This window comes from Erigeron canadensis, chromosome 5 (genome assembly GCF_010389155.1).
Source record: "Erigeron canadensis isolate Cc75 chromosome 5, C_canadensis_v1, whole genome shotgun sequence".
Taxonomy (NCBI): Eukaryota; Viridiplantae; Streptophyta; class Magnoliopsida; order Asterales; family Asteraceae; genus Erigeron; species Erigeron canadensis.
The window spans coordinates 45,338,884-45,360,374 of NC_057765.1; the positions used below are offsets into that span (position 1 = coordinate 45,338,884).

The 21,491-nt window shown below is 32.6% G+C and overlaps 2 protein-coding genes and 1 long non-coding RNA gene across 4 annotated transcripts; 1 reads left to right on the top strand and 2 right to left on the bottom strand.

The window, feature by feature from the left end:
• Window positions 1–1,723: 1,723 nt before the first annotated feature.
• Window positions 1,724–3,162, bottom strand: LOC122602370. 2 transcript variants are annotated; one of them, XR_006324231.1, is made up of 3 exons: window positions 3,008–3,162; window positions 2,655–2,704; window positions 1,724–1,899 (listed from the first exon to the last, which is right to left on the bottom strand). It is a non-coding gene; the product is annotated as an uncharacterized LOC122602370 (long non-coding RNA). The 2 variants fall into 2 exon arrangements; XR_006324232.1 differs by lacking the exon at window positions 2,655–2,704.
• Window positions 3,163–8,658: 5,496 nt separating this feature from the next.
• On the top strand, window positions 8,659–12,344 carry LOC122599793 (mitogen-activated protein kinase homolog MMK2-like). Its single transcript, XM_043772379.1, has 6 exons — window positions 8,659–8,921; window positions 9,193–9,322; window positions 10,088–10,225; window positions 10,795–11,127; window positions 11,539–11,722; window positions 12,035–12,344. The coding sequence occupies exons 1-6, from the start codon at window positions 8,752–8,754 to the stop codon at window positions 12,205–12,207; spliced, it is 1,128 nt and encodes a 375-aa protein (XP_043628314.1). The 5' UTR covers window positions 8,659–8,751; the 3' UTR covers window positions 12,208–12,344.
• An 889-nt stretch (window positions 12,345–13,233) lies between these two features.
• On the bottom strand, window positions 13,234–16,513 carry LOC122599794. Its single transcript, XM_043772380.1, has 5 exons — window positions 16,055–16,513; window positions 14,760–14,914; window positions 14,196–14,262; window positions 13,904–13,955; window positions 13,234–13,602 (listed from the first exon to the last, which is right to left on the bottom strand). The coding sequence occupies exons 1-5, from the start codon at window positions 16,482–16,484 to the stop codon at window positions 13,521–13,523; spliced, it is 786 nt and encodes a 261-aa protein (XP_043628315.1). The 5' UTR covers window positions 16,485–16,513; the 3' UTR covers window positions 13,234–13,520.
• Between the last annotated feature and the right edge of the window lie 4,978 nt (window positions 16,514–21,491).

Here is a 21,491-nt window from a genome sequence, read left to right on the forward strand (position 1 = left end):
TCATTTAACTTTCTAGAGATAAATATGTATTCAATAAATACATATTTATTCAACAATGCCGAATACTAATTTATTTCAAACGACACAAGGAAAAATTAGAAATTTTGGCATGACCTCATTGTAATATCAACAATCCATACCTGCTAATTTTTAATTTAACAACCTATTTATACAGAACCAAAACACTTGACATGACTCAGTTTAACGACCACATTACCAATTTAAAGTAATCGACACATCAAATTTGTAACATATGGGCTAGTAATGTGATATGTCTCAATTTATACATGTTTTCCTCATACAATTTGGACGTTTTAGACACGTTTGATAGCCGTTTATACATGTTTTGTGGTGCTTTATGGTATTTGCTAGTGATTTCAGGTCTAAAGCAAGTTTATCGCTCACAAATGGTAGAAAACGACTTAAAAAAGGTCCATATGCACTAACGGATGAGTATTGGTGAAGAACGAAGCTGAAACGACAACTCCAGCACAAACTAGCGGCACTAGCTAGTGTCCTAGCGGCGCTAGGCAGTGAACAAAGTCCAGTAGCGGCGCTAGATAGGGACCAAGTGGCACGAGTTTGTCTGTCCGTCGATCAGAATTGCTCAGAAACACACCTAGCGGCGCGACCCGAGGTCCTAGCGGCACTAGATCGAGCTGACATCACCATTTTCTCTCTCTTGGGGTATAAATACCATCCACCACTCCACCCTAACCCTAGTCTTGGACACTTGAGTACACACACTTTGTTTCCAGCAGTTTTTTAAGGGTTTTCAAGGGTTTTTCATCACCCCAACATCATTTGAAGTCTTGAAGATTATTTTTGGCTCTTATTACTCATTGTAGCTCGATTGTAACCTCGATTTGGATTTATTCTTCATATTTGGTACATTATGTCTTCCTTTTTATTTCAATCTTTAGCTCTTAACACTATGAGTAGTTAAATCTTAACACTATGGTTGCATAATATTTTAAATTCAAGTTGGTTTTACTTAACATTTTGTCAAGATCTTAATAAAGTGATTTCTTCTACTTAAATTTGTGTTCTTGGTGATATTTGTGTCCTTCGATAGTGGTACTAGTCGAATGCAAGTATTATTTTAGTTGTTTGTCTATGAATAACTTTTACTAGGTCATGGTATGATAGTAAAGAATACAAGTTTAATAGAAATTACTTTGTTAAGTGGATTTAACGGTTGATGGTACCACGTTTCTTTCACAAAGATAAAATTGTTATTTAAATAATCAAGCGAACTAGTTAATTCAAGGAATTGTAATAGGGTTGGTGGTACCACTTGTTGCAATAAATTGAGTTGATTAGGTGATTGAGTAGATTTTACAAACGTAGTGCACCCGTTTGTGTTTTTGACTTGTCACGATTATTATCACCAACATTATTGAATTTTGAGCTTAAACCATATGCAACCTAGACTTCTTGTGGAGCGGATTCGACATAGATGGCTTTTTAATTATTGTTTACACTAAAACCATTTTCGATTAATTCTTCGGAATTACTAATTTGTTTTAATTTCCGCAAACTAACTTTTCTAAACGCAAAGTGACAATTCGGTCACAAACCAAACTTTCTCTTGATTTACATTTTTACAACCTTAAGTACAACATTCAGTTCTTGTGTTCGATCCTGGTCATACCAATTAACTTTATTACATACGAGCGGGTACACTGCCCGTAAGTGTGTGGTAGTCAGTAAGCGGTAGATCTTGTTTTAAATTATTAAACTCGATTTCACACATCATAATGTAACAAGCATAATATACTCGACTGTAATTTAAAGATAACACTTTCGTAAATCTTCTGCAAGTGCTCATCCATGGCTATGGCTTCTCAGGGCCCATCCTTTATTGTTGCTCATCACTAACGCCAAAACCATAAGCACCTATAGCATTATAATTAAACAAATAAGCCCATAGCTTAGTGAATATATAGAGAGTAAACATATTAACCTTCTGCATTATATAAACTGCGTGTATATCGTACCGCGTAAGATAAACTGCATGATAGTCTGCAACTATCATGGCTATCACATTTATAGCCTACTTAGTGTTCTAGAATACAAATAAGTCGATTCAGCGTTATAATCATTCTTCAATATACAACATCAATGGCCTAAATTCTACCTTTGGCATGGTCATTATCTAAGGCCAATAACAATGGTGAACTACGAATACTGACTATAAATCTTTAAGTTGCTTAAATATTACCTAAAACTCACAACTACAAGAAGGATTCTGCTTATTACATTATCAGCTTAATATTATCAATAACAACAAATTTTGCCACTAACTTCTCTATTACCATACTAATTACTACAATCTTGTCAAAATAACAATCTCATTGCTACAACTTATTTATCTTCATAACTTAAACAACATATCAAATAACTAAACATATTAGTCCAAACTGCACCATTACATGGAATCGATCACACCTATATAACTGAGTTTCATATAATCCAATGTTACGGCTTAATCATTTATAATTTAATTAATAACGACAATTTCAGCATATAGTTTCAACAATTAGAACAACTAAACAAATACGACATTATATAACTATATTGGTCATATGAGATTTCTTACGCACATCTGCTCTCATATGATCAACCTGCCAGATTAAATCATATATACTCACCTTTGGTCCTGCTACAACATACACTTGTATTCCTCAAAATCATTGGTTACCTATTAACCAAATTCATATAAATCATCAATATTGACTATTGAGACATATCGTCTTTTCTATTTTTTGTTTTTTTGCCCAATACTTTCCAAGCCAATTATTTTTACTTCCTTATCATTATTTCATCATTACCTTATAAAATCATAATTTTTCTTGAACTTTTTATGCCACATAACGTGACACAAAAACAATCTCCAAATCTTATCAAATTTTAATATATGTTTCATAGCTCAGTCCAGATACTAAGAAATTAATATTAACCCAAACAACCACCTTAATCAAACTAGAAAACTAAGAAATAGTACCTTAAAAAGATGATAATCAAAGCCTATAATTGATTATGAATGATTTGGCATATTTGATTTGACCTGAAACCCGCTATTTCTCCTTCTCTTCTTCTATTTTCCTTTCCGGCCGACTTCGTCCTCTCGCCATTTCTTTCTTTCTTCTCTCGGCCGCCTTACTTTCTTTTCTTGTTTTGTTTTCTAGATGACCAAATGACCATTTAATTATTATTATATAGATTGAATTAATTTCAATTTTTCATTAACATCCCTCACTTTATAACTATCTTGCACTTTTAGTCCTTCTAGTAAACATCACTTAAAAACTAGGTCCGACATTTAATTTATACGTCTTTATGAACAACTCATCATTTATTCATTTGAAGTATATTACTTTTAATAATATAATAATACTGCGAAATTCGGGGTGTTACAACTATCCCACACTTGTTTGATTCGTGTCCTCATGAATCGTCTCTACATTAGGTTTGTCTTAACTGCAATCAATCTATCCAACTGCATAAATCTTAATAACCTGAAATCTTGGCACGATTACATATCGAGTGAAATTAGCTCATTTCTTTTTACCGCTAGTCTAACTATTATAGGTGTTAATTCTCCGGCTTAATCGAAGGCATCTATCTATAAGGATAACTTCCAGTTATCATTTTAATAAGATATGTCTTTAAGTTGTTTAATCCTGCAAACCTTACTTTACTTGTTATCTGCAAAATTCAGAATTCATATCTAACTTAAAGAGTCTAAAACCACTCCGCTAACCGAGGTATAAAAAATATAGTTATTTTCCCTACAACAATTTATAAGGAGTCACCCTCTTAACCGTAATTAGCTTAACAATAATTAGGGCTCTGCACCAACTCAATCAGTCTCTAATGGCAAATTAGATATCAGCATAAATAAAATATACAAAACATCAAATTTACTAAACACGATAATTTGGGTTGCTATGCCTATTTACATCATTGGCTACATTAGATACTGTACTCAAATATCTACTTTTGGTCTTGTCTGCCTTGTTACCCGTTAGGGTTCCATTCTAACACTATCTAATTGGTTACCTAAATCTTACAAATCATCAACTAAATTTTGTGATTACCAATCCACCACTTTGATTAACCGCATGTTCTTGGGAATTTCTCTTAAGTGTAATCTCAATTTCAAGCACTTATCATTGCTAGCAAAACATAAATAACTGCTATTTTACGGTTATTCAAACCAATTTGAATATCGTAAAAATGGGTAGAGATCCAGAGAGAATGAAGAGAATGTTCGTTTCTTAATTTGTTTTGTTTTATTTTTATGATATTTTTTTTTCCAGGTTTTTCATTATTTTTTTAGTTAAGTAAACCCATAAAAAAAATGTAGTTTCTTACCCGAATTAGTGAGCTATACATATAACGGTACGAGTTTCGCCTTAAGGATATTAATTAGGGGTCGCTGGTAGGAGTGATATGTCATAGAGGGTGATAGGTCATAGGTGGTGATCGGTGATGAGGTGATCTACCTAACGGGTTTCGCCATTCGCTATCATGACTCTGTCATGGACTGAGAGGCTTCATCTTTTGATTTTTTTTTTTATAAATTCGTTAGATAAAGAAATGATGGAAAAAAGTGAACAAAAAAAAATAAAATCAAAACAACAAGTTAAATAAAAAACGAACTTTCTCTCTCTTATCTACTTAAAGGTATTTTTTCATTTGATATTTATCCCATAAAAAATTCTAGTTTAAATCAAATATAACTTCAATAATATTAAATTCTATTATCCGTTATCCGAATTCAACATAAAAGCTATAGTCTTAAGATACATATTTTATTGATTATATAGTTTGTTATTTAAAATTTACTAAAAATTTGGTAATCTACATATATCTATCTATATCTACATGTAATATAAATATATATATGGAAAAATACATAAAAGGGGAACCTATTTACCTAAAATTCCTAAAAAGGGAACCTATTTTGTTTTCGTTTATTTAAAGGATACAGATTTAATAAATTTCCTAAAAAGGGGAATATTGTTAGTTTTAGACGATAGACAACTGTTAAATTCGTTAGTTTTGCTTACGTGGCATTTACTAAAACATATTATACATTAAAAAAACAAAAAAAATACATATATACGTATATATATATATATACAAATCTTTCCCCCTTCTTTCCATTTTCTCTCCCCAATTATTCTTTTCCCCCTTTTCTATTTCCCCCCCCAAATCCCATGAACCCTAATTTTTCTATATGTAATAATAAGTCTAAATGCTACTTATATCCCCAACATGTTGTGTCAAGACTAAGATCAAATCCATTACATTCTCATCAAACAACAGTTCTAAGAATCTATCTCTAAGAAGTATGAGTTTAGAGGCTCATCCAGTAACTCTTTGCTGCATTGTGATATCTTGAACAACTAAAATGTTGCGAAATAAGTAATTACCAGCTACACCAACTTCCAGTCATCCTCCGACCTCCGTGAACAAATCCCTGATTCAAAAATAAACTAAACTACGGGGACAACATCAAACAACCAAGATGTCTAAAGCAGTATGAGTTAGGATCTACTGATCAAAAACAAGAACTGAACATATTAATTTTAAGCGACAACTGAACCAAATAAACTTTAAACATAATTATTCACAAATTTATGTTTTTCATTATTTGGAAAGGCAGATATCCACACTTTTACCACACATTCGTCCCAGTTACGTGGTACCCTCAATAACCCCTATGCCAAGGCCCATATCTTTATCACTAATAGAATGATACATACAGATGAAACACTTGCCAGCACCACCCCTAATTTGATAATAGAAAAATTAGGGTTCATGGGATTTGGGGGGGAAATAGAAAAGGGGGAAAAGAAGAATCGGGGAGAGAAAGTGGAAAGAAGGGGGAAAGATTTGTATATATATATATATATATATATATATTACGTATATATGTAATTTTTTTGTTTTTTTAATGTATAATTTGTTTTAGTAAATGTCACGTAAGCAAACTAACGAAGTTAACAGCTGCCTATCGTCTAAAACTAACAATATTCCCCTCTTTAGGAAATTTATTAAAATTGTATCCTTTAAATAAACAAAAAACAAAATAAGTTCCTCTTTTTAGGAATTTTAGGTAAATAGGTTCCCCTTTTATGTATTTTTCCCATATATATATAATATAAAGTTGAGTTATAGTTGCTTAGTTAAAACAAAAATTGCGATTAACTTTTATGATTGAATTTATGAGGGGCTAAGTGATAGTTGCTTTTTCAGCACAAAAGTTTTCTTGAAATTTATGAGGAATTGAATGTATTGATGGTTGTTGTAATTGCTTATGATGTTTATATGTTCTTGATAATGGTTAGTGTTCATATGAAGTTTAATGTGGATCATTGAATGTTTATGGTTAGTTTTTATTTCCAATAGATATACTCAACTTTTTAAAAGCTGGATCTAAGACATTGAACCCGTCTTTTAAATTTCACTAGTGGGACCGATCAAAAGACACTTGAACCGGATTTTATATAATATAAAGTTGAGTTATAATTACTTAGTTAAAACAAAAATTGTGATTAACTTTTATGACTGAATTTATGAGGGGCTAAGTGATAGTTGCTTTTTTAGCACAAAAGTTTTCTTGAAAATTATGATGAAATTTATGAGGAATTGAATGTATTGATGTTTCTTGTAATTGCTTATGATGTTTATATGTTTTTGATAATGGTTAGTGTTCATATGAAGTTTAATGTGGATCATTGATAATGGTTAGTGTTCATATGAAGTTTAATGTGGATCATTGAATGTTTATGGTTAGTTTTTATTTCCAATTGATATACTTAACGTTTTAAAAGCTGGATTTAACACATTGAACCCGTCTTTTAAATTTCACTAGTAGGATCGATCAAAAGACACTTGGACCGGATTTTTTTAAGAAATATACATTTATCAATATAATATCATAAAAATGGGTAGAGATCCAGAGAGAAAGAAGAGAAGGTTCGTTTCTTATTTTTTTTTTTGTTTTGTTTTTATGATTTTTAATTTTTTTTTTTCAAGTTTTTCATTCTTTTTTTAGTTAAGTCAATCCATAAAAAAAATGAAGTTTTTTACCTGAATTAGTGAGTTATACATATAAGAGTACAATACGAGTTTCGCCCTTAAGGATATTAATAAGGGGTTGCTGGTGGGAGTGATATGTCATAGAGGGTGATCGGTGATGGGGTGATCTACCTAACGGGTTCTGCATTTCGCTATCATGACTCTGTCATGGACTGGGAGGCTTCATCTTTTGATTTTTTTTTTTTTAAATTAGTTAGATAAAAAAAATGATGGAAAAAAGTGTAAAAAAAAAATAAAATCAAAAAAACAAGTTAAAAAAAAAAAAAAACCTTTCTCTCTCTTATCTACTTAAGGTATTTTTCATTTGATCTTTATCCCATAAAAATTCTAGTTTAAATCAAATATATAACTTCAATAAAATTAAAATTCTATTATCCGCTATCCGAATTCAACATAAAAGCTATAGTCTTAAGATCAGATAAATATTTTATTGATTATATGGTTTGTTATTTAAAATTTTGCATACATTATATAAATTATTGATATTGATATTACTAAAAAATTGGTAATTAATAAATAAAGTTTCATAGCAAAAGTGACCAGTGGGTAGAGTGTGACGGACCCGACCAACATTTAAAACCAAATTAATCTTTCGACCAAGGACATTACGTATACTTTCATAGCTATCTTCTCTATCTTTATCATCAATATATCTTGTAATTGATAAATTTGAGCTTGATTGATTGTTTGATGATTATAAAAATTAGATTCCATTATGTGAAAAGTCTCATTGTATAAATGTGTAAGTCGGAACCCTTTAAGTAGTTTACTCCTTGACTGATTACCTCCTATGACTTATCATTTGATGACCTTTCATCCCACCAGTTACCCTTCCACTTTGAAACACTGTTTTCGATTAGCTTGCTCATATGAAAGTAAATGAGCTAATTTTATCTAGATATGTTACTTTCAATGTTTAAGGTATATAACTTGCACATGTGTAAATTATAAAAAACGAAAATTAAAAAGTCGTCTAACGATATAAGGTTTTTAGGACAGTGTTTAAAAACATCACATTGAAATGAAATAAAACCATTAAAAAAAAATGATGCAAAAATTAAATATGAAATGAAATATAAGCATAAAAAAATTATTTATGTCTTGTACCAAATGTAAATTTGAAATAAAACAAAAAAGAAAAAGACATATGTTTTGAAAAGTTAATGTGGTATATGTAATTTAATTTTTTCCTAATCATGATTTGACTATTTGTTATCATATTAAAGTTAAAAGGATTGTAAGGTAATCAGTTCTCAAATATAATGAAAGAAATTAAAAAAGAAACAGTAATCCATAGAAGAAAATGAGGCAGCATAAAGTAAATTAAAATCAATCATGGTAACAGGTGGATTGAAACAGTAGAATCTCAAGCACACACACACAGAGACAACAAGTCGGTATATAATAATGAGTTTGAGTAGTGTATGAAAAAGAAATGAAATAAAAATAAAAGTATTCATCACGGATAACTAACCCCACCACAATACCTTACCACATGGGTGGTGGTTGTTGAAAAGTCTGTGTTTTATTAAAAAGTCGTCGGGTCTTGTTTTTTCAATCCCTAAATTTAATTTCCTTCTTTCTTTGTGTGTTCCCTTGTAATTGTAATTGTAAGAGAGAGAGAGAGAGGGGGGGATGTCTAATATGGAAACATCGTCGTCAAGTTCAACTGCAGCAGCAGGAGGAGGAGGAGAGAATAGTAAGAGGATGGTAGAGTATAATGTGTATGGGAATGTGTTTCAAGTGTCAAGCAAGTACGTTCCTCCCATCAGACCCGTTGGCCGCGGTGCTTATGGTATTGTTTGGTCAGTACCTTCCTTCCTTCTTTAGTCATTTGTTGCTTAATACTCGTAGTTGGGACTGTGTGATCTCTTATTATAAGAATCTGACGTCCTCGACTCTCCTGTTTTCATACTAGCTAGCTTGTGTTGTAGCTAGGTTCATCCCATTCCCATCTAGTTTCTACTTGACCTCACCATCCTTGACTTTAGGATCATCTACTTATAAATATGTCTTGGCATTACCCCTAAAAAAACAATCTCTCTCATTGTTTTCAACTTTTCTTCACTGCTCCAGTGCTGCTACTAATTCAGAGACACATGAAGAAGTCGCCATTAAGAAAATCGGGAATGCTTTTGACAACCGAATAGATGCCAAAAGGACTTTAAGAGAGATTCAACTTCTTCGACACATGGATCATGAAAATGTATGCAACTCCCCCATCCACCTCTTATTAATAATACTACTGCATGTACAATAATCTAATCTCTATCTACAAACATACTACCCATCATATATGGTTTCTAATTCAAACATATTGACTAGTTTTTTTAATTAACGCGTTCCAAAATCTCAACTAAAAGCCATTAATTGGCACAGGATACTTAATCTATCAATATCATGCCACAGACATACCACTACTACATTCCATCTAACACGATGCCCGTTATTTATACTTTATAGACACTGCCAACCCCTAGATGTCTGCAATAGTCGGTGACTCGGTTATTGCACCCGGGGCCGCTGAAACTGCATCCGGTTAATTTGTATCCAGTTTGAAGTTGTTTATTAATATCGTTTATTTTATTCTCTCAAGGGAGAAACATGGTGACCAACACATTGTAGCTATTTTGCTACCATCTCTCTCACAAAATCTACCGGCCTGTCCCGTGTTTAAACGACTTAGCCATGTTATCCCCTTTGTACTCCAACCCATGAACATTATGTTACTTTCCTTTATGTCCCTAAAAAGTGGACGCATCCTTTTTGGTAGTTTTCCCCTTGAAGTTACCTATTTGCATGTTCATATGTTATTCATAACGCTTAAGGAGTGCTCAAGATTTTAAGACAGAGATTTGTCAACACTCACAAGTTGATTATATTGTATTTGGATAATAATTTGTTTAGTTTCTTATGTAGTTATTTTGCCTTGGATTTTCTGAATTATGATGCTTAATGTTCAACGATGCAGGTTATTGCAATCAAAGACATCATACGGCCTCCACAGGTGGAAAACTTCAATGACGTCTACATCGTTTATGAGTTAATGGACACTGATCTTCATCAGATAATACGTTCTAACCAACCTTTGGCGGATGATCACTGTCGGGTTTGGCTCCATTCTTGGATACTTTTTAGACTTATCACTTAATTGGTCAATGACACAATGCTTAATCACTGACGTTCAAGTTAATTTTAACAACTGATTACTCCTAAGTTCCAAAATTTTCCAAGCAAGCGGTTTTAACTTTTGAGAAAATGCATACTGCAATTTGCAAAAATGATAATTTTTGACAAATGATGGGTTTTATTCTTCTCTGTTGTAGTGTTCATTGTACATTTGTACGAAAAATGGGTTATTTCTTTGTTATGGGTCCGGTTGATGCAAAAACTTTTAGTTCAAACTTGTTCAAACCGTTTTGGCTTATACTAAGTTGATAATACTCTATTTCATAATAGAATAGCTTCCAATCTTTTTGGCTTATTCAAGCCGTTTCTGTGTGCCTATTTCTTTTAGTTTGCATGTTGTACTCTCTAGAGATAGAACCCAACACAACATCGACCCGTTCATAAGTAAATGGGTTGTGCACCTCTAGTGTAAAACCATCAACCACTTAATTTTCTACACAAATGTTACTACTATGGTGACTGTTTGATCGAATCTTTAACGTCATGCAGTATTTTCTTTACCAAATATTACGAGGACTGAAATATGTGCATTCTGCACGTGTCTTGCATCGTGATCTAAAACCAAGCAACTTGCTTCTCAACTCGAATTGTGATTTAAAAATTGGGGATTTTGGGCTTGCAAGAACGACTTCTGAAACAGACTTCATGACTGAGTATGTCGTTACCCGTTGGTACCGAGCCCCTGAGTTGCTCTTAAATTGTTCGGAGTACACAGCAGCTATTGACATCTGGTCAGTAGGTTGCATTCTAGGTGAAATAATGACTCGACAACCACTGTTTCCAGGCAGAGATTACGTGCATCAGCTCAGACTAATCACAGAGGTAAAGGTTTACTTACTGCTGTGTTCTTTTTTCCTATAAAGAGCCTAAAATATTATCAAAGCCGACAAAATAACCAAATTAACGACTTCGGAACTGAGAACTTATGGTTAAGTTTTCAGTTCCATTGGGTTGGAAACTTTGGTTTTGGGCTCATTCCTGAACCAGTCAATGTGAGATACGGGGCAAGAAGGTAACTTAGGTTGAGATTTTTCTACAAAAAAAGAGAATTGTTGCATTATATTGGGATAGAGGGATTTCGGGGGTGTTTTGATGTGTGGCGATGTAGTGATTGCTGAGTCTGGACTAGACGTAATCGAAGCAGCTGATTAACTTCAGAGCTAATAATCAGTTGATTGAAGTTAGTGATAGATTGTGTTTGACCCTTTTGCTGTTTTTGCCGACTTCCATTAGCTCATAGGTTCACCGGACGATGCAAGTCTTGGATTTCTCAGAAGTGATAATGCACGAAGATACGTTAGACAGCTTCCGCAGTATCCAAGGCAACAATTCTCTGCTAGATTTCCCAATACTTCTCCAGGAGCAGTAGATTTGTTAGAAAAAATGCTCATATTTGACCCAAATAGGCGTATTACAGGTATCAAGCTTGCATCACTAATCATATATAAATTTGTATGCGTGTATCATGTAAAAATATGCAGTCTACGACCTCTTGCATTCCTGCATATACACACATACCTTGACAGGGGAGGGGCTAGCAAATATCCCCACCCCCCAAAATAAATAATAATAAAATAACAATAATAAAATCCCCTAAAGAAAAAGCACAACCCATTTCTAAATTTCTCTCCCTTCCCTTCACGATTTCATGGATTTTCTGGTTTTGTTTCTTGCACACACACTGACACACACACACACACATAGTTATGATCCTGAGGATATATTGCAGTTGATGAGGCACTGAGTCACCCGTATTTAGCACCCCTTCACGAAATCAATGAGGAGCCAGTCTGCCCTAGGCCTTTTAGTTTCGACTTTGAGCAGCCGTCTTGCACTGAAGAACACATCAAAGAACTCATTTGGAGGGAATCTGTAAAATTCAATCCAGACCCTACTCACTGAGGTATGTGTGTGTAGTTGATGTATACCACTTAACATTGTGGTATGATTCTGGGATTATTGTATCACCCCCGTATATATGTTCTTTCGCAGATTCGATATACAAAATAAATACAAATGGTATATTGGGTTTAGTTTTACTTGCATCATGTGTTTTTCCCCCTTCCTTTTCTTTTTTGTAAAGTGGGCAGTTTAAGTTATGCGAACAATATTGTATTGCTAATTTTGCGCTCTTATACGTCTGTTTTCAAGTATGGCTGGTCTACATAAAAATGGTAAGAAACTGTAAGCTCATGAAGATCTTAAGAACTCAGGTAGAAGTTCTTAGGGACTCCCTCATTTGTAAACCATCCAAGAAAAGAAATAAATTTTCTTTACTTCCTAAATCTATTTCATGTAATATTCATTTGGTCTATGAAGAAGATGACGCAAGAGTATGTCTCACTGCTTCTTTTTAACTGACAATGACTCATTGATCCAGCTTTTCTCCTAATTTTGGTAGCTATAGCCCAAATCCAGAACAATGTACAAGTCCAGTTCTGGGGAACTGGGGAAGGGCCGTGGCTCTTTGAATAATCTATGTTTCAGTGTTTAAGTATTGCTTTATACAATTATACTTAATTTAGCATAAGCCCATATGCGGGTTAAGTCTGAACTTGAAGCACTATACAACTGCTATTTGCATAGTATGCAACTATGCAAGTCATTATATCAAACTGTCGTGCTAGTCTATATTATCTGAAATTTTTGAGCTTGAATACTTTAAGTGATTGGTGTTTTTCTTTTTGGGTGGGGTAATGTAAGTAACCTGCAGCTTCTTACCCTTTTATAACAAATGACAGGTAGCTCGGGCTCACTTCAAACTATATGTAAAATGTAATCTTTTAACAAAAAAAATTAAAGCCTTTGCTTGTAAGAATGGAGGACATACAAGATATATTCCGAGGCAGAAATATATAAGATACCTGGCGAACTCGACCTGGAATCCAGATCTGTGCCCCATAATCTACGTATAATATTTTACCAGAGTTAACAAAATGGCAAATTCTCATAGGTAACAATTTAAAGAATATTATGGTGTTAAATATTACATGTTTCTTTCTATACAATCATCAAGATACATGTTGGATCATATGCAATTTCTAAATTTGTATATGGAGTCTGACCTATTTAGCAATGGGGATAAGCACACAACATACGTGTATGAAGATGGGTTGTGTATTGCATGTGGTGCATTTTAGCCAACTTTGTCAGACGGAGAGTTGAACATTTAGCTTTGATGTCTGCAACTTAAACATTATACCAATGGCTGGCTGTTACTTACTCCAAAATCCTCTTCTAGGCGTCAGGAGTTGTTTAAACAATGCCATCTTTGGGACATTCCAGTGCTCCACATGCCTAAAAATTCCCACAATAACAATTCAACATACGGAGTATATATATATATATATATATATAAAGAGGGTAAGGTTTATGTAGCTGTTATACACCCAAGCTTGGGTGTAGAACCCCTCACATCTTGTTTTTTTAATCCATAATATTCATGGGGGGCAAGCATTTACATATATATTAAAAAATTAGTATGTGAGGGGTTCTACATCCCAGTTTGGGTGTATTACAGCCACGTACTCCATTAATCTCATATATAAAACAAAAAAGCAGTGTAGCAAATTGTTGAGATGGATAACAATTTGTATACCTGCATACTTTTCCTGATTCTTTGCTGAGATAATACTCGGTGTAACCTGTAGCTGTAATTGAAAATGGGTAGTCAATAAAATAATAATAGAAAGAAAAGATTACCATGGCTAGCTGTATCAAATTATCAATATGATGGGATGACACTACGCAAGACAAGAAGAATGCTAAGAAGTACTTGTGTATATATTTCCTAGTAAATTCTCAAACTACTACTTCCTCAATATCTAATCCTCAAATCAACCATAGTGGGACTAACTGCACTGTAAAGACTACTTTTATGTGTTCCTTACCTGAAAGAATAGGTTTCCATGGGAATGACATGGTGCAACTGAAACGCCAATGCCCGATTCCTTTATCCTACATCCATAATAAGCCAAAGAAAAAAAAAAGGCTCATAATCAAGATGTATGCCCAAAAGACAGCCAAATTAAGAATAAGATATCTAAGGCGGTCCTTTAAAAAGAAGTAAAAAAGAATAGGTCGGTTTAACCAACAACTCAGCCTTAATTGTTGGATATATAAAAGAGGACAGTACAACCTAGCTAGCTTATATAGTGACTAGGAATATATATATATATATATATATATATAAATGTAAGAAGCTAGCTAGGAAGACATTAAATTATTGGGGGCTTGGAACTCGATCTTTAATTTAGGATGGATAATTGGCAAAAGTAACACCCAAGTTTCTTGTTGATTAGATAGATACAAGTACCTTTCAAAAAAAAAAAAAAAGATAGATACGAGTGATGGATGGGATTGAGATCGATATGATGCTGCTAATTAATTTCCCTATGTAAGAATAATACAGCAATAACTTGAAAGCAGGCCAGGTAAGGTGAGGTGAGGTGTACCTCAAAATCTTGCCATTTCATAAGCTTCATGTTTGATTTGTGAATAAGAGATCCAAAGTTTGTACAGTTTCTTTTGAAACGAGCTACCCCTTTAAAGGAACCTGCGGGATCAGCAAATTCACAGTCGTCTTCATATGCATCTACCGTAACAGCACCTGATCCAAATCCATGATCAACCTCCCATACATATTTATATACTCGTATATGTGAATACAATAACTAGATATATATATATATATTTCATTTACCTTCATGATCAACCCTTATTTTGAGAACCCATTTTTTTATGAACGGTGAGAACTTCAAATTTTCATATTGGATCACATGTTTTTTTTGTGCATTCACATGTGAAACATTATAAAAATATATGTTGTAAAATATTATTTTTTTCAGAACCTTATATATAGCCGTTTGTCACATGCGAAGAAATATTATGAACAAATTTGTTCACAAGTTTATAAAAAGCTACTTTAAAAGTTTCTTAAAAAAGTTTCTTCTACAACATAAATTTTATATCATTTCACATATGAATGAACAAAAAAAAATTGTAAACAAATATATAATTTAAGAGTTCTTATGGTTTTTAAAAAAGATAGTTTTCAAAATAAGGAAACTATATATATATACACGTTACTTTTGGCGAGTGTCTTTTTAGTAAAACGGTCCAAGATATGAAGGTACACTTTGACATGACAATCAAACAAAAAGCCATTTTTAAGCACCACATGCTCAAGATTATCTTCTTATTGTCCCCATATATGGGTTAGGACAACATATGTCACCGGTAGAGTATCGCACTGTACTCAAATACCGTCTCATGATTCCCTTATTTCCTTTGCATTTGATACCTTTGGGTTTCTTGCACGTAAGGTCGTCGAGCTATTTGGAAGGGTCCAACGGGTCATGCATAATAATGTTATGACACCACGATCGATGAATGTAGTTTTTAAACGTCTTAGTTTTGCTATATACAATATATAATGGTAATGGTTTTTTCTTAATTTGTTTATTATCCTTAATTTGTTTTAGTTTATTATTCTTATGATTTTCTTTATCGTTTTAGTAGATTAACACAAAAGAAGTATGAACAATCATTGTTATGTTTTGGAGATTGTTATAATATGAGGCCTATTTTAATTATTTTAGTGTGAAAGAGGGCCTTTGAAAACCATGAGACTGCCTACCTCCTCCCAAAAAACGGAAAACAAATAAAAAAAACATTATGATTACGGGATGTATGTATGTACAAATATAAAATAAAGAAACGAGTCTAAATGGGGGGAGACGTATAGTACCTGTAACGAAATAGGACCTCTGAAAATCTTGTTTGATGGTATCAACTATGATGGAGCGGTCAATAACATTATTAATGGACGATGATCCACCATTATTCATAATAATAATGGGTGTGGTCGTCGTATTTTGATTACTCCGGAAAAGCGATGCTGCAATTCCAAGAAGCTCGGAGGCATACCAAGCAGTTTTCAGAAGCAAGTCATTCATGCTTCCAGATGAATCATTATCGGTGGTGGTGGTTGTTGAGTTATCATCATCTCTAGTACCTCCTCCTCCTCCGATGGTGCACCGGATTTTTGTCAGGTGGAGGTGGTTGCGATTATTTGAAGATGAGATTTTTGAAAACAAGGCTGGTGGTGGTCTACTAATGAAACGGTGGTGGATGATGCAAGTAATAGTTGTTGTTGGATACACTAGCGTGGTTGCCATATTTTTAACCAGTCCTCCATCCTCTCTCTGCCACACCTTTTCTTTTATTTATATTCTAATCTAATGTCGAATACGATGCTAAGATCGTAAAATTTAATTTAGATTAAGAAAAATATTAAGTTTGACAAACTAATTAATGTTGGACTTTAATATATTCGTTGCATAATTAGAGTATATATTTTTAAAATTTTCAAAATTCAAAGTACAAAAATAGATGGATTATATAAATGTTCAAAATTAAAATAAAAAAAATAGATGGATTATATACAATTACTAGTCCTAATATTCGCATGCGATGCAAGGTCACCTCATAATTATTTATATTTATATTTCATATCTATAGTAAAGGGGAAAGATAATTTGAGACCAACTAAAAAAAGTCTAAAAAAGGACCATTGATTTTCGTAACTTACACACCACCATCATCATCTACTACGATATACAAGACTTTTTTGTAAAAACACTAAGACTTCCAGTGACGAACCCACAGAATAATAATGTGTAAGTTAACTTACACATGATTTTCTGGTGCGCCCGTCGCCGGAAAGTCTTAGTGTTTTTACAAAAAAGTCTTGTATATCGTAGTAGATGATGATGATGTACAAAAATCAATGGTCCTAGTTGGTCCTAAAATAAGAGGCGGTCTCAAAATATCTCACCCCCTATAGTAAATATATATATATATATATATATATATATATATATATATGGTGAAGTTCCTGAAAGAAGGGGTGTTAAGGAAAGAAGGAAGAGAAGGTCCTATTGACCAATCATAACGCGACATGTGTCTAAATTAAAAAAAAAACGCGGTGGCAATTTCGTAAATAATTTAAAGTTTTGTGAAGCTTGGTCAGCTTCAACTCTCAGTGGGTTAGGTCAGCCTGAGTTGGATCAGCTTAGTTTGGGTTAGCTTGATCAGGTTGGGTCAGCTTATGGTCTGGGTGAATTTGGGTCAGCTTGGGGTCTGGTGAGGTTAGGTCAGCTGGGGTTGGGCCTGGGTCAGTTTGGGTAAGCTTAGGGTCAGGTCAGCTTGGGGTTGGGTCAGTTTGAGGTCTGGGTCAGGGTTGGGTCAGCTTGACACACAATCTACACAAATGTAGATTATGGGTTTTGGGTCAGCTTGGGTTCTGGGTTGGGTCAGCTTGGGTTCTGGGTTGGATCAGCTTGGGTTCTGGGTTGGGTCAGCTTGGGTTCTGGGTTGGGTCAAGTTGGGTTAGCTTGGAGTCTGATCAGGTTGGTCAGCTTGGGGTTGGGTTAGCTTGACACAATTTACACATAATCTACACAAATGTAGATTATGGGTTTTGGGTCAGCTTAGGTTCTGGGTTGGGTCAATTTGGGTCAGCTTGGGGTCTGGTCAGGTTAAGTCAGCTTGGGGTTGGGTTAGCTTGGCACAATTTACACATAATCTACACAAATGTATGTAGATTATGGGTTTTGGGTCAGCTTGGGTCACGTTGGGTCAACTTCGGGCTGTGTCAGGTTGCATCAGCTTGGGTTCTGGGTCAGGCTGGGTCAACTTGGGGTCTGGTCAGGTTGGGTCAGGTTGGGGTTGGGTTAGCTTGACACAATTTACACATAATCTACACAAATGTAGATTATGAGTTTTGGGTCAGCTTGGGTCACGTTGGGTCAACTTCGGGTCTGTGTCAGGTTGAATCAGCTTGGGTTCTTGGTCAGGTTGGGGTTGGGTTGGATTAGCTTGGGGTTGACCAAGCTGACCAACCAAGCTGACCCAGAACCTAGGCTGACCAAACTGACCCAAGCTGACCACCCAAGCTAACTAGAAACCAAGCTGACCCAAAACCCAGGCTGATCAAAAGTTTGATTTATTTACAAAAATGCCACCGCGCAATTTTTTTTTTTAAAACGACGTGTCACACTCTGATTGGTTAATATAACCTTCTCTCCCTTCTCTCCTTAACACACCTTCTTATTTGATCTCTCTCCTATATATATATATATATATATATATATATATATATATATATATATATATATATATATATATTCAAAAGGTGTATCTTGAAGGGAACATCCCGATCCCTGGAACCGCATTGGTTCCGACACAAACAGGTCGGATAACCCGTGTTCTTGTGAAACCCTTCCACCAAATATCACTACAGCGGAATAAATTCTCATGCTTGCAAGCCAAGAGATTCGAACCTGCGTCTCATGCATTTAATAGGGGCGCAGCTTCGAATGTGGTCCTTTTCCCATATAACCATTCATAAATATATTTATTAGTTAAAGGCATAAAGTTGAACATTCATAAACGATAATTGCATTACATGAAAAGAGACTTACTTTCAGTAATTGCATTTGGTCTCTTTCCCGACAAAGAAGGTCTTTCAGAAGACATATTTGTAGAACTTAGTGATTGGTTAGATTGAGATATAGTTGTTTCTAATGTTTTTCTTTCTTTTTTTTTTTTTTGGGGGGGGGGGGGGGGGGGGATGCTTTCGGAATCTACCAATATATATAAAACAAGGTACTAAATTCTTTTATGAACAAATAAGGACCGTTAGATGAACTCAAACTTTTAAACACAACTCTTAGATCAAAATAATTATATTATTACCAAATTGATTATTAAGTTAACACAACATTAGTCTTTTTAATTTATATATTTGGTCAAGAATAACAATATGTATTTAATTAAATATAAAATATAGTATATTAAATACATATAAACTTGGAAATAGTTTTTTCGAATAGTAATATGTAAATAGGTGTTTGAGACAAAGATGCATCATGCACGTACACTATTGAATTATGGCTAATACATATAACTTTACATATTGTTTCCATCATATTATTATTAAGATTTTATGGCAAGTTAGATTATAATTAAAATAGGAACGTAATATAATATTTAGCAAATCTTAAAAATTTATTCAATATTGATTTAAGAAGATATCCTAAAAAAAGATGACTTCTTTTAATTTTCTTCTTCTCTCTATTTTTCGTTGTTATATATATACTAGTTCTAATACTCATATGATGTACGGTAGTTCTATATATTGTATCATAAAAAAATTTGAATATGCCCCATTCATGATTCGTGAGTATGAAATAAATTGTGGTTAAAGTAAATCGATGATCGAAGCTAAATTATAATAAACAATAATGATAAATACAACATATGTTTAGTTATAGTTCTGAATTTACCTTAAGTTTTTAGAATCGTATCAAAATCTGAACTTGTAAACATAGTGAATGACGGCAAATAGCATTGTGATTTCGGATCGTAAACTCAAAATTTTGAAGTCTTCATGTTAATAACTTGACTATAAGTAATATAATATAACTAATAAATTTAGAAAGATGGGCAAAATGCTTTATATGATACTATTAGATAAACACTAAATTTTAATGAGTGGGCATTACTAACACAAACATATTATTATTATTTTTAATTTAAAAACTATATCACTCTATCCATTCCAAAATAAGTGTTACATTTTCACTTTTATTTATCTAAATAGTGCTAGCTTAATTAAATTAACGGTATTACTGCATGTCCATTTTGTAAAACATTATTAGCCCTAATATTGTTTTTCAAAATTTAACGATAAAGTTGTTATCTCATAATTATGTTATAATTCTATAATTGGGTGTGAGTTTTATTATGAACACTTATTTTAAAAATAAGTGAGATAAATATTTAATGGCCTTGGTCATTGTCATATCGTGTTGATCTATTTTATTGTTAATTATTATAATTTAATTTAATAATTTTATTTTTTATAAAAGGAAAAAATTAATGTTTTTTTGAGAATTTTATTATTACATTAAATAAAATTATATTTAACTTTACATCGTTGTTATATAACAAAATAACAAACATATTATAACAAAATAACAAACATATTTTACGAATCATTTACTAAAAGAAAACTTTTTTAAATATTAACATTATCATTTTTCGTTAACAAGTATATTTTATTTTGCGGTTAGAAAAATCTATATTCTATTTTATATTATCGTTATACAATGATATATATAATATCTATCTTATTAACCATCTCTAATACAAAAATATTTTTAAAATATTTATATTATCATATTTCAACATGCCTTTATTTATAATTACTAATTATTATGAAAGCTTAATATGTTTATCATGGGTATTACGTAGAAAAATAATCTAATTACAAGCTTAATATGTTTATAATTACTAATTTCTTTTATGGAGAAATAAAGACCGTTAGATGAGTTCAAACTTTTAGTTAAAACCTTTAGATCGAAATAATTGTATTATATCATTTTTATTATTAAGTAAACACAATATTATTATGCAGTTGAATAATATACCAGTGTATGGTTAAGAATAAATATTATAAAAAAATACAATACAATCATTGACTCTATACCTATAAATTATATGTGTAATAATTAAATTATATTGCCAAGCATCAATAATACAAACATATTATTGTTCCGGATTGAAAAAATATACAAAATTTATAATTTAGTTTTGTTTTAACTACTATTTAGTTTTGAAAGTAACATGTTAAATTCATTATAATACCACATTCATTTTAATATTTTTTAAGACAATATACAATATACGTCTAATATCAACATGTTTTATGTAATAATTACTAATTAGGCTATTACAAAAGGTTACTATATTTATCTCGCGTATTACGCGGGAAAATAATCTAGTCTACATTAATAATTGGGTTTGAGTTTGAATTGACAAACGTAGATGTATATATAAATCTCTTGTTATTTATAAGTTTATTCCCTATTTATATATACGTAGACATAAACATATTGGATAAAAATTAACAATAAGGATAGGAAAGTGGTTGTATTAGTAAACTCTCATTAAAAATAACGGAGATCAATAACGTAATTATATGAAGGTTTTTCTTTTTTTTTTTAAAGTGAGTTTCGATTCAGACATGTTAGAGGCAATTTTAATCAGAGATTTTTTGTTCGACCAAGCCGTTGAGTATTGGAAAGAGGCTATAGCACGTACTCCTGATAATTATATTG